Here is a 17,794-nt window from a genome sequence, read left to right as displayed (position 1 = left end):
GAGGAGGAGGAGGAGGAGGAGGAGATTGGATTTATACGCTGCCCTTCACTACCCAAAGGTGTCTCAGAGCAGCTTACAAACTCCTTTCCCTTCCCCTCCCCACAACAGACACCCTGTGAGGTCGGCTGGGCTGAGAGAGCTCTGACAGAAACGACTCTTTTTCAAGAACATCTCTTATCAGAACTACGGCTTGCCCAAGGTCATCCAGCCAGGTGCAAGTGGAGGAGTGGGGAATCAAACCCGGCTCTCCCAGATTAGAGTCCGCGCCCTTAACCACGACACCAAACTGGCTTAAAAAAAAAAAAGGACGTCCTTGCCAGAGTTGACTCTGCTTAACTTCCGAGATCTGACGAGATCGGGAGTTTGTGTAGCCCATTCAGCGTTCAAAGTAGTTAATGCACAGTGTTGTTGGAATTCTTCCAAGAGCCCTGCAATGTAGGCCAGTATCTTTCCTATACTGATGGAAGGTTGGGTCTGGGAAATACAGGCTCATCTAGGGTTACCAAGGGCAGGGGTCCCTAACCTTTCTGATCCTGTGGGGCCATGGGTGCTACCACAAAAATGGCTGCCACAGGAGGCAGAGACAAGTACAAAACGGCTACCACGGGCTGCTGCTCCCCATCCCAAGTTGCAGTGTTCCTCTGCACCCCATCTTAGACGGGACATCGCCAGCTACCCGAGGCTTTTAACTGGAGCCGGCACGGATCGCCTGCCTGCAAAGCAGATGCTCGGTCAATGAGCCAGGGCCCCGGATATTTCCTAACACGACATCCCTATGGGAACGCGATAGCCACAACACAACACAGTGTGCTGCATTTAATAGTTAAGAAGGGTAACTTTGTCCTAACCGCGAGCTTCCTGAAACTGCGTTTTTAATCATTGTTCTTTAGAAACGGGTTAATAGAGGATTTCTGACTTCCCAGGAAAAAAAAAACGGCCTCTGCGGAAACCCTGTGACCGGAGAGGAGGAATGAGTGGGCTTGTCTTTCAGACCTGTGGTCAAGTGAGGACGATGCATCGTTTAGTCAGAAGTGACAATAAAACATAAATATGTTTTTTTTATTTATGTGCTGCAAATGTATGTATTTATATGCTGCAAATTCGGTGAGCTCCCCTGTGCTTTATTTAGGATGGCATTCCCCCACGAAGGAGAAGGCACACTGAAACATAGAGCTGGGAGGGACCTCCGGGGTCATCTAGTCCAACCCCCTGCACAGTGTGGGAAAACTCACAAATACTTCCCCCCCACACACACACCCAGTGACTGCTGTTCCATGCCCAGAAGATGACAAAGAACCTCCAGGATCCCAGGCCAAACTGGCCTGGAGAAAAATGGCTTCCTGACCCCAAAGTGGCAATCAGCATTTCCCCGGGCGTGTTCAGAAACGGCCACGAGAACTAAGCACTGAGGCAATCCTTCCTGCCCTCCCCTCTCGTGATCTGTCTAAATTCACAGAATCTGCATTGCTGTCAGATGGCTATCTAGCCTCTGCTTGGAAACCTCCCAAGAAGCAGAGCCCGCCACCTCCCAAGGAAGCCTGTTCCACTGAGGAACCGCTCCGGCTGTCAGGAAGTTCTCCCTAACGTTTCGTTCAACTGTTCTCACAAAACGGGAGCGGAGTCCACCTGTACAAACGGCATGTATGTCGCAAATGACTATCCTGTCCCTTTAAAAGAAATAGGTTGACCTGAAAAGTTCAACCCGAATGAGAAATTTCACAGGAACGCTCAAGGGATAAATTAGTCACAGAAGCAGTTGGGCGAAGGTGTGATTCAGGAAGCAGATAGCCTACCGTCGGTAAGGACCGGTTAAGCCAAAAGAAGAGTCAGCAGAACTTTAGCAAAGCGGAAGTTGAGTGTTTTCGGGGCAGGAACTTAAAAAAACCCCTGAATTTCTAGAGTGTCGCAGCTTTTAGAATAGACAAGACCTGCTGTGTGCGTGAAGCAAGAAGAATGAGAAGAGTATCCTACGGGGAGATCGGAGGGGGTTAAGTAGCCAGCATAGTCGGATGAAGGACTTCTGGGCATTTTTCAAAGGATCCCCTCCTGTCTTCTGATTGGCTCATTGGAGACTTCCTCTTTTTGAGCCCACTTCCTCCCGAGTTATTCGTTGCACGGCGAGATGGTTTGACAGTTGGAACCTTCTCTCTCCTCTCCTCTTTGCACAGTTGTTTCTCTTCTAAATAAAAGGTTGTTCTTTCAGCCGCCCGAGCGCTGCTCTTTTTGCATATTTAAAACTCTGCCCACCAATGCTCCCTCTAAGCCAGGGGTGTTGATCCCATTTGTTATGAGGGCCGGATCTGACATAAATGAGACCTTGTTGGGCTGGGCTGTGTGTGTCATAAAATGTAATGCCGGGTAGCGGAGATATAAACTTTTAAACAACACACACAAAGGTGGGTTTTTTTTACTTAAAATAAAAAACATGCTTAAAACATTGGCCCTGTAAGCTGCAAACCTACTTTTGATTTATCGACATTCCCCACAGAAATCTCGTCTTCGGAGTTCTGAGTCTAGAACCCAGGCGAAAACATGAAATGGTTGAGTGATTGAGAGAGTCTGGCGAAGCAAGGTATGATGCAGCAGCAGCAGAACTGGAAGCAGGAGATGGCCAGTTCCACTGCGGGCCTATTGGCAGCCCTCCGGGGGCCTGATCTGGCCCCCGGGCCACATGTTTGACACCCCTGCTCTAAGCTGTGGAGTCTTGTGAGCAAAAATCCTGCTTTGTGAGCTGCTGGCATTAAAGTTGCGAGTGAGCCATTTGGCTCCTGCATAAATCAAAAATGTGTGACCTGGAGGCTAAAAAAACTGTAAGCTAGCTCACACTCACTCACAATCACAACGGCAGCAACGTGTGATGCCACTTCTGGTTACGTGATAGGGTTCCCAGGTCTGATTTTTTTCAATGCCAAACGGCATGCATGAACATGTCCCCTTTTATAAGGGACCTCCCTTCAGCCTAGAAGACTAGCATGCCAGGGAGAAAGCCCGTGCTATCTTTCTACATGCATGGAGTTTTTTACATGGAGGGATAGGGTCGCTGGCTCGGGGTTGGGGAATGCCTGGAGATTTTGGGGGGTGGAGCCTGAGGAGGGAGGGGCTTGGGAAGGGGAGGGACTTCGTCGGGATAGAATGCCATAGAGTCCACCCTCCAAAGCAGCCATTTTCTCCAGGTGAGCCAATCTGTTGGCTGGAGATCAGTCGTGATAGCAAGAGAGCTCCAGCCATCCCCTGGAGGTTAACAACCACACAAAAATGGAAATACAGCGAATAGAAGAGATTGGATTTATACCCAGCCCTTCACTACCCAAAGGTGTCTCAGAGCGGCTTACAAACACAACAGTAGGTGGGGCTGAGAGAGCTCTGAGAGAAACTGCTCTTAAGAGATTGGATCTATACCCCGCCCTTCACTACCCAACGGTGTGTCAGAGTGGCTTCCAAACTCCTTTCCCTTCCCCTCCCCACAACAGACACCCTGTGAGGTCGGTGGGGCTGAGAGAGCTCTGACAGAAACTGCTCTTTTTCAAGAACAGCTCTTATCAGAACTATGCCTTGCCCAAGGTCATCCAGCAGCTGCAAGTGGAGGAGTGGGGAATCAAGCCCGGTTCTCCCAGATTAGAGTCCGCGCACTTAACCACTACACTATTAGGTCACTGTTCAACTGGTGCAGATGTCATTTATACACGGTGGCAAAACCATTCGTTATGAGTATTATTTTTGGTTGTAAGTGGAGTTGTATAAGAAGACAGTAGTCTCAAAGGTGATTTGTACAGCGTTGACAGATTATTCTGGGTATTCCTTTTTTATTTGTTTGGCAACCCTGGGGGGGGGTGTGTGATCCGGCCAGCACCTAGCTGCGACCTGAAATGGTATAAACGTAGGAAGACTTTGCCGTGTGCCTTTCTGAACACAGCGAGCAACCCCCCTTCCTGCCAGTTTGGTGTAGTGGTTAAGAATGTGGACTCTAATCTGGGAGAACCGGGTTTGATTCCCCACCCCTCCACATGCAGCTGCTGGTGTGACCTTGGGTCAGTCACAAGTTCTCTCAAGAGCAGTTCTGTCAGAGCTCTCTCAGCCCCACCTACCTCACAGGGTGTCTGTTGTGGGGAGGGGAAGGGAAAGCAGTTTGTAAGCCGCTCTGAGACTCGTTTGGGTAGCGAATCTCTGCTTCTTCTTTGCCAGGGACAGGCGGCTACTTTTTATGACGTTGAGAACATAAGGAGCAGCTAGATTGCTTGTGAGGGCCAATGATCAGGAGCATGTGACCCCGATACTACAGCAATCACACCGGCTGACTGATCTGCTCCCAAGCCCAGTTCATGGGGTTGGTTTTGTCCTTTAAAGCCTCGCCATCGTTTGGAACCAAATACCTGAAGGACTGTCTTCTCCCATGTGTTCCTGCCTGGGAATGAAATCCCAAAGAGGCCCTCTTGACTCTTCTAAAAAAGGTAAAGGTTCCCTTGCTCGAAAGCCAGTCGAGTCCGACTCTAGAGTTGCGGTGCTCATCTCCGTTTCAAAGCCGAAGAGCCAGCGCTGTCCGAAGATGTTTCCGTGGCCATGTGGCCGGCATGACTAAACCCCAAGGCGCACGGAACGCTGTTACCTTCCCACAGAAGCGGTACCTATTTATCTACTTGCAATTTCTTGCTTTCGAACTGCTAGGTGGGCAGGAGCTGGAACTGGAGACGGGAGCTCACTCCGTCACGCGGCACACTCGGGTCTCAAACTGCTGAACGACCGACCTTCCACAGCCTGCAGTTCAGCGCCTTAACCACTTGAGCCACCGCAGCTCCTCTTGACTCTTCTAGAAGGTCATTTATTGGGTACCGAAGACAGGGCCCTTTCAGTGGCAGCCCCACGGTTATGGGGAGATGCGTCTGGCCCCCTAACAGTTGATCTTCAGTGGACCGTGAAGACAGTTTTATTTAGGACCACGTCGTTCCTAAATTCTTATTTTTTAAATTTTGGTTTTGTGTATTTTTGCGTACGACATTTTATACGTTCTGTTTGCATTGTAAGCTGCCGGGCGCTCCAGAAGGAAGAAAGGCGGCTAATGCATGTTTTAAGTTTCGTTAATTCGTTAGGATGAGAGCCACCCGGCAGGACCACACCAAAGGTCCGTCTACTCCAGCGTCCCGTTTCCTGCAGCAGCCAAGCAGATGTTTCCGGAAGGTCTGCCTCCGTTGCTCTCTCTGTCTCCTGGGTGCGCCGATTCATTAGCAGAACCTCGACTGTAAATACCTTTGCTGCTGTGGTCTGCTATCAGATCTGTAACCGGAAAGCTCTCTGGGGGAAGTTTTAATAGAGGATAAAGTTAGATTGTTTTTAAGAAGCTCTTAAAACCTGCTGGCTGCTGGGCCAGTATAGAGACATTCCTCGCCTTTTTAAGACAAGGACTAAAAGCATCAGGTTGGAGGTTGTCCGGGGGCGGGGGGTTGAGGGGTGTTCACAGATGCCAGTTGCTGCCCGACGGAGTCACTTTCCAGAGGAAGGGGTGGAGGGTCAGGATGTTGGCTCACGTGCAGAAAGTTCCAGGCTGAATTCATAGCAAAGGTTGTGGGGTCTTGGTCTTGAAAAAGACCTTTACCTGAGGTCATGGAGTGCTGCTCCTACTCAGAGGAGGTGCGACTGAGCCAGACAGACCAGTGGTCTCCTTTTGTGTAGGGGAACTTCCACATTCAGAGGCACGAAACCTCTGAATTTCAGAGCCAGGAGGCAACCTCAGGGGAAGGCTTCGGCCTATATGACCTATTGATGGCCCTCCAGAGGAACTGTTTGGCCCCTGTGTGAGACAGGATGCTGGACAAGATGGACCCTCACTGGTCTGACCCAGCAGGGCTCTTGTGATGTTCTTATGAAGGCCTCGGCCTCTCTGCCCTGCTGTTGGCCCTCCAGAGGAAATGGTTGGCCACTGGGTGAGATAGGAGGCTGGACTAGATGGACCACTTGTCTGAACCAGCAGGGCTCTTCTGATGTTCTTAGGAAGGCCTTGGCCTCTCTGCCCTGTTGTTGGCCCTCCAGAGGAACTGGCTGACCACTGTGTGAGACGGGATGCTGGACTAGATGGACCGCTAGTCTGATCCTGCAGGGCTCTTCTGATGTTCTTATCCGGGAAAGGCTGAGTCCTCTACATCCTCTTGCTGGCTGTCCAGAGGAACTGGTTGGCCACTGTGTGAGACAGGATGCTGGGCTAGATGGACCACTGGTCTGATCCAGCAGGGCTCTTCTTTTCTTATCAGGGGAAGGCCTCGGCCTCTGTGCCCTGTTGTTGGCCCTCCAGAGGAACTGGTTGGCCACTGTAAGAGACAGGATGCCGAACTGGATGGACGCTCACTGGTCTGATCCAGCAGAGCTGTTCTGATGTTCTAATGAAGGCCTCACTCTCTGTGCCCTTTTGTTGGCCCTCCAGAGGAAATGGTTGACCACTGTGTGAGACAGGATGCTGGACTAGATGGACTATTGGTCCAATCCAGCAGGGCTCTTAAATTCTTGTTCAAGAGGATTTTTCTATGAAGGCAAAAGGGTAGCACTGTGCAAAAAGGCTTCACAAAGTGACTTGGATAAATTACTGGAGATTGTGGTCTGTACTAGTATGTACAGTTTACTATGGGTTGGCTCCCATTGCATAATTTTGCATCGTTAAAGTGTCATATTAACACTTATACTTTGCTTCAGGTCTGTTTTTTAGACTTCTGGTTGGTTCCGCAGCCCAAATCCTGTCACATTGTTTATTGAGTTTCCCATTTTGTTAATTGGATGGACTCTCTCTGTGTAATCGTCCTTGAGTCCCGGCAGGAAAGAGGGACTATAAATAAATAACATAAATAAACTGAAGAAATTAGTTGCTGTAGATTTTCTAGGTTGTGTGGCCGTGGTCTTGGCATTCTACAACCTGACGTTCGGCCAGCAGCTGTGACTGGCATCCTCAGAGGTATCACACAGAAAGATGGAGTACTCTCTGTGTCAAGGTGAGAAGAAAATGGTAGGCAGGTAATTTATATCCCCAGGCTATGAACATGCTTTCCTGAGGAGGTTCTTTTGTATATGGATTGTTTCCTGAGGTTTCCTGTTTCCTGCGGAGGTTCTTTTGTATGTGGATTGGCTGTTGAAATTCTAATCTTATCTGTAGTGCTATTGTCAGATGAAAGGCCTTTTGTGCTTTTCAGGACAAGAAACCATGCCCTATTTATTTTTAAACTCTCTTCTTTCCTGTTGAAATTGTGTTTATGTTTATGAATTTCAATGGCTTCCCTGTGTAATCTGACATGGCAATTGGAAGTGTTGTCCAGCCTCTTTCAGTGTCTTGGAACAAAATCCTGTGTCCTGTTTGAGTTAGGCTATGTTCAGCCCCTGCTGATTTTTCAGGCTGGCCAAGTCTGCAGTGTCTTTCATGTTCTTTTATTCTTGTCTGAATGCTATGCTGTGTGGTCCCGATGTAAACATGTCCACAACTGCATGGTATGCGGTATATTCCTGCAGAAGTGAGGGGGTCTCTTCTGTCTTTTGCCGATCCTGTCATCTGTTGTATTTTTCTGGTGGGTCTGAATACTGTTTGTAGGTTTTGTTTTTAGATTCTTTTGAACTATGGTGCTGGAGAAGACTCTTGAGAGTCCCTTGGACTGCAAGAAGAACAAATCAGTCAAATCCTAAAAGAAATCAACCCTGACTGTTCCCTGGAAGGCCAGATAATGAAACTGAAGCTCAAAAACTTTGGCCACCCAATGAGAAGGGAGCACTCCCTGGAGAAGACCCTGATGCTGGGAACGATTGAAGGTCAAAGAAGACGGGGACGGCAAAGGATGAGATGGTTAGACAGTGTCATAGATGCAACGAACATGAGATTGAGCAAACTTCAGAGTATGGCGGAAGACAGGAGGGCCTGGTGGGAGCTGGTCCATGGGGTCGCGGACTCGAGTGTGCGACTGAAAAACAACTTAAGCTTTCGTGTGCATCTTTTGGGCTGTATCAACAGAAGTATAGTGTCCAGATCACGCGAAGTGATGGTATCGCTTTACTCTGCTCTGGTTAGACCTCACCTAGAGTATTGTGTTCCGTTTGGGGCACGACAATTTAAGAAGGATATAGAGAAGCTGGAATGTGTCCAGAGGAGGGCATCAAAGATGGTGAGGGGTCTAGAGACCAATTCCTTTGAGGAAAGGTTGAAGGAGCTGGGTTTGTTTAGCCTGGAGAGGAGACGACTGGGAGGTGATATGATAACCATCTTCAAATACTTGAAGGGCTGTCATCCAGAGGATGGAGCGGGGTTGTTTTCTGCTGCCCCAGAAGGTCGGACCAGAACCAAGGGGTTTAAATTAAATCAGAAGAGTTTTTGGCTAAACCTTAGGAAGAACTTCCTGACAGTTAGAGAGGTTCCTCAGTGGAACAGGCTTCCTCAGGAGGTGGTGGGCTCTCTTCCTTTGGAGGTTTTCAAGCAGAGGCTAGAGATGGGCCATCTGACAGCAATGCAGATTCTGTGAACTTAGGCAGATCACGGGAGGGAGGGCAGGAAGGGTTGCCTCAGAGCTTAGTCCTCGTGGGCCTTTCTTACACGCCCAGGGAGATGGTGACCGCCACTTTGGGGCCAGGAAGCCATTTTTCTCCAGGCCAATTTGGCTGGAGATCCTGGAGTTTTTTTTGCCATCTTCTGGGGGTGGAACAGGGGTGACTGGGTGTGGGTGTGGAGGGGGGAGGTATTTGTGAATGTCCTGCCTTGTGCAGGGGTTGGACTAGATGACCCGGAAGGTCCCTTCCGACTCTGTGAGTCTATGATCCTGGCTGAGCCCCATCCGAGGAATTTCCTGACTTAGACAACTCTGCCCCCCCCCAGCCTTCGGTAACTTTTTTGGGGGGTAAAAATATTAAAGCTCAAGACCTAGCCCAGAATGATGCCAAGATCAGAAGGCTTCTGCAGGCCAAAACTCATCTTAATAATTCTCTGAGTGATTTAAAAAAAAAAAAACTCATGACATATCACGGAATTCCTTTCTAACGAAACCCACCCCTCTTCCTGAGAACATATAAACATAAGAGACGCCAATGTTGGATCAGGCCAAAGGCCCATCTAGTCCAACACTCTGTCACACAGTGGCCAGAAATACCAGGTGCCCTCAGGAGGTCCACCAGTGGGGCCAGGACATTAGAAGCCCACCCACTGTTGACCCCCCCAAGCACCAAGAAGACAGAGCATCACTTGCCCCAGAGCCCCTATCTATACCTTGTGGCTAATAGCCACTGATGGACCTCTGCTCCATATGCTTATCGAATTCCCTTTTGAAGCCGTCCATGCTTGTAGCCTCACGCAATTCCTCAGCCAGGCCATCCCATAAGACAGGGGCCACAGTGGAGAATGCAGGCGTACAGGCGCTTGTTGACGTCGCCCGTTTGTGAGTGAAGCTATCAGGGGAGAGGCCGTCTCGCCAATATGAGGCTCCGTGGCCATGAAGGGCTTTGTCGGGGATAGCCAGGACTTTAAATTGAGGCTGGTGATAGATGGACAGCCGCCGGAGTGACCATAGGATGGGAGTAATATGCGTGCTCTATCTGACCCCCAATAATAGCCAGCCTGTGGCATTTTGTACCAGCTGGAATTTCGGAACTGATTCTGAGGGGAGACCAATGTACCTTTTGTTGTTGTTCATTCGCACAGTCGAGTACGACACTTCGCGACCCCATGGACCACATCACGCCAGGCCCTCCTGTCCTCCATCGTCCTCTGAAGTTGGCTCAATTTCATGTTCGTTGCATCGATGACACTGTCTAACCATCTCATCCTTTGCCGTCCCCGTCTTCTTTGACCTTCAATCTTTCCCAGCATCAGGGTCTTCTCCAGTGAGTGCTCCCTTCTCTTTGGGTGGCCAAAGTATTTGAGCTTCAGTTTCATTATCTGGCCTTCCAGGGAACAGTCAAGGTTGATTTCTTTTAGGATTGACTGATTTGATCTTCTTGCAGTCCAAGGGACTCTCAAGAGTCTTCTCCAGCACCATAGTTCAAAAGAATCTATTCTTACAGTGGTCTAGTCTAGATGTCACAGTGGCATGGATTCAAGTGGCCAGACCAGCTGTATCAGGATTCGAAAGACATGCCAGAAGTCGGAACCCATGCTCCCTCTAAGCTGTGGAGCGTTGTGAGTAAAAATTCTACTTTGTGAGCGACTGGCATTATAGTTGTGAGCAAGCGGTTTGGCTGCTGCATCAATTAGTTTGCTCTGGAGCCCTCCTTCCTGAGCTGAGACAAAAACGTGTGAGCCAGAGGCTAAAAAACTGTGAGCTAGCTCACACTCACTCAGCTTAGAGGAAACACTGGACTCGGAACCCACCGTCTACAGGCTGCTGCCATGGAAGTCGGGTGACTCTTTAGAGCAGGGGTGTCGAACTAATTTGTTATGGGGGCTGGATCTGACATAAATGAGACCTTGCCATGAGGCCATGCGTGTCATAAAATGTAATGCCAGGTAGCGGAGATATAAACTTTATAAAGGACACAAACACAAAGGTGGGGTTTTTTTTACTTAAAATAAAAACATGCTCAAAACATCAGCACTCTTGCCATAGCTTGTTTATTTAACAGTGTCTGATCACTGACACCTCTTGCTCTGAATTGTTGCATCAAAATGCCTGTGCTGTTACAATCTTGAGTATGCTGTTCAGGTGTGTATCTGTAATCTACAAACCTACGATGACGCAGCAGCAGCAGAACTGGAAGGAGAAGCAGAAGACAGCCAGTTCCACTGCGGGCCTGATAGAAGCCCTCCAGGGGCCCGATCCGGCCCCCAGGCCGCATGTTTGACACCCCTGGTCTACAGGCGGTTGCTGTGAAAGTCGGGCAACTCTTTAGAGTGATATAGGCTTTTCTTCATACTGGCTTTGACAAAGAACAGTTTTCGAAACACGTCAGCCAGCTGAGATTTGGTTGCAGAAGAACTTGCCGCCATACCTGAAGTCAAGCCGCGAGAGGTGTCTTCGGATGAGAAAACAACAGAATTGTATTTATGCCTTCAAAATAGTTTGTGATATACCCAGGAGGTACATTAGATGTAGAGGTATTGTTAAGTTCATTCAAGCTACCTTTCGTTGTTATTATATCATAATAGAGAATCTGTGGCATAAGTTAGCACGGCGTGGCTCATTTTTGTTTTACAGTATCAAGACAAGGGGCCATTTTTCAGGATACGCTGGGTTGGAAGAAAGCCTTTCTAGCAACCGCATGAACTGGCAGTTCCGAGAGGACTCCAGGCTTCACCTGGAGACTGGCAACCCAAGGCGGGGGGCCTGCCCATTCTAAAGCGTTCCATACCTACAGCCAGCCTTTGCCCACCAGGGGGCGCTCCTGTTGGTCACAGACTTCCCACGAAAGCCTCTTTGAACTCTTCATTCCCGCCGGTCCCGTTGTCTGAAACCTTTGCCTTCCTTGAGCAGCGTTTGTATGCTGGGGGTTTGTATGTGGATTAATCCGAAGCAGGATGGTATTTCCAAACTCCGTTCCCCCCTTTGTGCAGATCCTTAGAACATAAGAACATAAGAGACGCCAATGTTGGATCAGGCCAAAGGCCCATCCAGTCCAACACTCTGTGTCACACAGTGGCTAGAAATACCAGTGCCATCAGGAGGTCCAGCAGTGGGGCCAGGACACTAGAAGCCCTCCCACTGTTGTCCCCCCCCCCCAAGCACCAAGATGACAGAGCATCACTTGCCCCAGAGCCCCTATCTATCCCTTGTGGCTAATGGCCACTGATGGACCTCTGCTCCATATGCTTATCCAATTCCCTCTTGAAGCCGTCCATGCTTGTAGCCGCCACCATCTCCTGTGGCAGTGAATACCATGTGTTAATCACTCTTTGGGTGAAGAAGGACTTCCTTTTATCCGTTCTAACCCGACCGCTCAGCAATTTCATGGAGTGCCCACGAGTTCTTGTATTGTGAGAAAGGGAGAAAAGTACCTCTTTCTCTACCTGCTCTTTCCCATGCATAATCTTATAAACCTCAATCATGTCACCCCTCAGTCGTCGTTTCTCCAAGCTAAAGAGCCTAAGCGCTTTAACCTTTCCTCATAGGGAAAGTGTTCCAACCCTTTTATCATTCGAGTTGCCCTTTTCTGCACTTTTTCCAAAGCTATAATATCCTTTTGAAGGTGTGGTGACCAGAATTGCAAATGAGGTCTCACCATTGATTTGTATAGGGGCATTATGATATTGTCTGATCTGTTTTCAATACCCTTCCTAATAATCCCCAGCATAGCATTGGCCTTCTTTATTGCAGTCACACACTGTCTCGACATTTTCAGTGAGTTATCTACTACTATCGTCACGGTGTTAAGTAGCAAACTGGCTGCCCCTCCTGTGTGGTTAAAGAAAGCCATACAGTGGGACCACCCACAGAGAGCCAGGATCTCTGCTTTCTCCGGGACTTTCTGGGGGGTGCTGGAAAAGGAAGTCTCTGGAAACTAACAAAGAAAGAAATTGTTACTTTTTTAAAAAAAACAAAGAAATACCCTCGTGCAGTTGATGCAGCCTGAACGTGGTCCTGGACACACAGGATAAAACAACATTCCCCAACACGGTGCCCCGTGGGCACCATGTGCCCACAGACATTTTACCTGGTACCCACCCACCAAGCATGGCTGGGTGGGGCTTTTGCCCAGCAAGGCTTCTGATTGGCCACTGGAGATTTGATTGGCTGTGAAGATTTTTTTTAAAGTTGCTTTGGCGGCTGGCTCCACCACAGCTCAAGGATCTTGTGCTCTGTCTCTTGGGGCAGCCATCTTGTGGTTGCGCCCACCAGTTTGGCATAGTGGTTAGGAGCACAGACTCTAATCCTGGAGAACTGGGTTTGATTCCCCCACTCCTCCACATGCAGCTGCTGGAGTGATCTTGGGTCAGTCACAAGTTCTCTCAGAGCTCTTCTCTCAAGGGCAGTCCTCAGGAGAGCTCTCTCAGCCCCACCTACCTCTCAGGGTGTCTGTTGTGGGGAGGGGAAGGGAAAGGAGATTGTAAACTGCTCTGAGACTCGGAGTGAAGGACGGGATATAATCCAATCTCTTCTCCTTCTCCTTCCATCCAGTGTCAAGAGTTTGGTGTAGTTTGCTGTTTGGTGTCGTGGTTAAGTGCGCGGACTCTAATCTGGGAGAACCGTGTTTGATTCCCCACTCCGCCACTTGCACCTGGCTGGATGACCTTGGGCAAGCCGTAGTTCTGACAAGAGCTGTTCTTGAAAAAGAGCCATTTCTGTCAAGAGCTCTCTCAGCCCCGCCTACCTCACAGGGCGTCTGCGGGGGGGAGGGGGAAGGGAAAGGAGTTTGTAAGCCGCTCTGAGACTCCTTTGGGTAGTGAAGGGTGGGGTATACATCCAATCTCTTCTTCTCTTCTTCTTCTTCCTTTTTCTCCTTCTCCTTCCATCCAGTGTCAAGAGTTCCAAAGGTGTCCACAGGCTCAAACAGATCGGGGACCCCTACGTTAAATAGAAAAGGCGCATGGGGGGGGGGGGCCAACCTATTCGGGTCCCAGACAACTTGACTAGAATAGTGGAGAAGGGAGAGTTTGGGACTGGGACAGGGTTTCCAAAGTGTTCACCCTTCCCTGGGAATCCTTGCAGGCCCGTAAACCGCAAAAGCTTGCTGAAATCAAAAACAGAAGCCCGGCAGGCTCAAACTATTTAAACAAAGATGATCTGTTTTAAAAAGAGCCGAGAGATAAAGCAGCCTACAATCGGCTCTCGAGCTGTAGGGTTTGCAAAGGGATATGGAGTCTCCGGGAATGAAAACATCAAATTCCTGCAGGAATAAATATGGTCACGATTTACTGGAAAGCCGAAAGTGAGGGGGGAATCAATAAGGAAGGCCGAAATTCCTCCGAGCGTGTGCGCGCAGTGTCTTAACGTTGGCGATGGGCCCCTGCGACTAATAATATTTATTATTAGGTCCCTCTTTCAGTAGAGAAGAGCTGAGTCACCTCATTGTATATATAAATTGGCATAAATAAAAGAATGGAAAAATACCCGGTACTTTGTTTTTAGATGACACACACATCAGAGCAGGGAGAGGAAGCAGTTCCTTTGTTTGTGCATGTTTGTGTGTATGTGTGTGTGAGAGAGAGAGTTTAGAGTGTCAAGACTATAGGGCAGTGGTGGGGTTTTCGGAGGGCCCAATCCACCACCGACCATCTAGCCAGTGGGGAGCGCCCCACCCCCAAAGAGCCCCATCGTGCCCGACATGCCTGGCACAATGACATCAGCCGGAAGTGACGTCATCGCCTTGGGGACGCTCTAGCATTAGGCTCAAAACTCTATAGTGACCGTCGAGGTTTTGGCCACATGCTAGAGCGTCCCCTGTACAACACGCCCAGCACGATGATATCACTTCCGGCTGATGTCATCGCAGGGTGCGCAGTCCAGGAACGTGGTCCGCAGCCTCCTGCCCGCCAGCCAGGTAAGACTCCCCAACTCACACATTTTTCCAGAGGTGCCCACAGGGTCAAAAAGGTTGGGAAACCCCACCCGAGGAAACCTGTGTTCAGATTCTCGCCCTGTTGTAAAGTTTACTGGGAGATGATGGAATTGGGAAGGGAGAGCCATTGACCCCCTGCTCTGAGTTCCTTTAAAAAAAAAAAAAAATTAACAATTTTTATTAAATACATTACAATACAAAACACACAGGAAATTCAATTGTATTAAGAACTCAACAACTACTGAATACAGAGCATGGATTTTCTGAGTTCCTTGGAGGGGGGAAGAAGAAGAAGAAGAAGAAGAAGAAGAAGAAGAAGAAGAAGAAGAAGAAGAAGAAGAGGAGGAGGAGGAGGAGGAGGAGGAGGAGGAGGAGATTGGATTTATACCCCGCCCTTCACTCGGAGTCTCAGAGCAGCTTACAGACTCCTTTCCCTTCCCCCTCTCCACCGCAGACACCCTGTGAGGTTGGAGGGGCTGAGGGAGTTCTTTCGAGGACTGCCCTTGAGAGAACAGCTCTGAAGGAACTTGTGACTGACCCAAGGTCACCCAGCAGCTGCATGTGGAGGAGTGGGGGACCAAACCCAGTTCTCCCAGATTAGAGTCCGCGCACTTCTAACCACTGCACCAAACTGGCACCTTACTCTAAGGAGGGGGAAATACGTGCTAGAGAGGAGGAGGAACGCTTCTTCTGTGCTATCGTCTGCTCTCTGCAGCACTTATATTGAAAAGAGTCCGCTTTTAGAAAACACACGCTAATCAAGGATAAGACAGAGCCAATTGCATTTGGGAAATGAAAGTAACCTTGGCGGGGGATAGTGCCGCCAAGTCACAGGAAACACATGGGAACCCTTCAGGGTTTTATTTATTTATTTATTTATTTAACTTTTGACTTTATATTCAGAAGTGACTTTACCATGGCCTGCCTCTGCATAGCAACCCTGGGCTTCCTTGGTGGTCTCCCATCCAAGTACTAACTGGGGGCGACCCTGCTTAGCTTCCGAGATCTGATGAGATCCAGCTAGCCCAGGCAATCCAAGTCAGGGCTAAGGCAACAGAATCACCCAAAAATATATTGACGGAATTTGGGATTTCAGGTTTCGTTTGTTTATTTTGAAGTCCCTCAATACTAAGCTTTTTAAAAAAAAATTATCAAAGTTCTGGGCAGGGGTCATTTCCTGTGGGAGTGCACAGGAGCGGAGCTCCGGCAGTAAAGAGCCCAGGGGGCGGGCACATGCAACAAGCCCCGCCCCCTGCTCCCAGCAGCCCTCAGTCAGAGCAAGAAGCAGCCAGGTAAGTTGCAGAGCCCCCCCCCCAGTCCAAAACAGTCCAGTGGCACCTTTAAGACCAAGTTTTATTCAGGTACAAGCTCTCCCTCCTCTGCAAGGACAGATCTGCACATTCCCTCCCCCCCAATAGCTAGCAATCCAAAAGAGTCCAGTGAAGCCTGAGCAGTGGGTGTCGCCTTCTGACACACTTCCGGTGATGTCCGGGGGTGTGGCGTATGCAAATGAGTTATGCTAATGAGCTCCTGCACCTCTTTTTCTACGGAATGACCCCTGGTTCTGGGTAAGTTCCAAATTCCGACCAACTGCCAGTTTGTACAAATATCCGTCTCCTTAATGAGTCACTCACAAATCAGCCCTTCCAAGGTGCCAGATGTTGCTCGAATTTGTCTGGCTGGGCCAAGGCTTTCAAATAAGCCTTCAAATGAGCAGAACATAAAACAAAAACTACCCTGACCTGGTTTCCCAGGATAAGCAGATCTCAGAAGCTAAGCAGGGTCGGTCCCGGTTGGTATTTGGACCACCAATGCTCCCTCTAAGCTGTGGGGTCGTGTGAGCAAACGTTCTACTTTGTGAGCTCCTGGCCTTCAAGTTGTGAGCGAGCGATGTGGCTGCTGGCATCAATTCATTTGCTCTGGAGCCACGTCCCTTCCTAAGCTAGGACAAAAAAAAAATGTGTGAGCCAGAGGCTAAAAAAACTGTGAGCTAGCTCGCACTCACTCAGCTTAGAGGGAACACTGGGGGAGACCCACAAAGACGTCCAGGGCTGCGCGGAGGCAAGGAATGGCAAACCGCCGAGAGCATGCAACCAGCCCCAGTTCACCCGGCGGGCTTCCCTGGCAGAGTGGAGATTCGAACCCAGTCGTCCCTGCTCCTAGTCTGACGCCCCGCTGCCTCCTCTCCTCCAGTGGTGTTTCTCTCCCTCGTGCCCAGGGCTATTTTTGGGCAGGAACGCACAGGAACGGAGTTCCGGCTGGCTCCTGAGTTGGCCATGCCCAGCAGGAACTCATTAGCATAATAGGCCACACCCACCAGCAGAAACTCATTAGGATTGGCTACGTTAGGGGTGTGTGGCCTAACATGCAAAGGAGTTCCTGCTACAAACAGGGTAAACAGAATAAGAAGCAAAAGGTGGGTGTGGCTGGATGACCACACTTCTGGTAACATGGGGGTGTGGCCTAATATGCCAATGAGCCATGCTATCAAGGTGTGGCCTAATATGCTAATACGTTCCTGCTGTTGGGTGTGGCCTATTATGCTAATGAGTTCCTGCTGGGCTTTTTCTACAAAAAAAGCCCTGCTCGTGCCCTTTGCGAAATGAATGTGTACGCCTGTTGTCGTCGAGCCTTTTCTTCTGCTGTGCACGCTCAACCAGATTTCTTTGTCCTCCCCCAGATCCGTGCTTACATCGGAGCTTTCGCCCCGGATGACGACGAGAACGCCGACCTCACCGCCCTCCGTTTTTTTTCCGTGAACTCCATCGTTGACCCCTGGGTCTTCATCATCTTCCGGACGTCGGTGTTTCGCACATGCCTCCACCGGGTCTCGAGGAGGCTGAGTTCAAAGAGAGCCTCGCACTCTCAACTCCTCGAAACGTCGACCCGGAAGGATTCCGGGCAGCCGCAGTGAGAGCACGGCTTTCTTCCATTTCCTGGAGACGGAGCTAATGTGGTTGGATGTCCAGCTGGTCTGTGGAACAGCCCAAAGTGAAGTGAGTGGATGCTCGCCGTAGCCAAGAGAAGAAGCCGCGATATCTCCTGGGTTATGACCACACCATTGTCCGTGGAATATGCTCCTTCCAGGTGGAATCTGGTGCTTGTGGAGAAATCTGGGAATTAGTGACCAAAGGCTACCAAATGTTCGCTAAGGGCCATACCTGATCTGTACAGCCCGAGCCTTTTTGAACTGACAGTGCCCAGTCCTTCAAATACCAATGTTATGAGCGCTCTCCCGTGGTTTTTACAAGCCACGTTTATTCATCACTTCAGCTGAACGATAAAAGCTCTCTTGCCCCAGGCAACGATTTCTCTGCTTCAGCTGAAAGATAAAAACTTCTCCACCGTGCAAAGATGT

At 49.5% G+C, this 17,794-nt stretch overlaps 1 protein-coding gene across 1 annotated transcript in view; it reads left to right on the top strand.

Moving 5' to 3' along the window:
• LOC107118965 (prostaglandin D2 receptor-like) overlaps positions 1–17,393 on the top strand; it is a 28,911-nt gene extending 11,518 nt beyond the window's left edge. Inside the window, exon 3 of the mRNA XM_015421372.1 lies at positions 17,117–17,393. Within this exon, the coding sequence (XP_015276858.1) occupies positions 17,117–17,350 (234 nt within the window). The 3' untranslated portion in view covers positions 17,351–17,393. The remainder of the gene's footprint in view (positions 1–17,116) is intronic.
• Positions 17,394–17,794: the final 401 nt, after the last annotated feature.

This window comes from Gekko japonicus, unplaced genomic scaffold (genome assembly GCF_001447785.1).
Source record: "Gekko japonicus isolate JY-2015 unplaced genomic scaffold, Gekko_japonicus_V1.1 scaffold666, whole genome shotgun sequence".
In the NCBI taxonomy this organism is placed as follows: domain Eukaryota; kingdom Metazoa; phylum Chordata; class Lepidosauria; order Squamata; family Gekkonidae; genus Gekko; species Gekko japonicus.
Note: the sequence above shows the minus strand (reverse complement) of the source record. Positions and strands in the feature narration are given on the sequence as shown.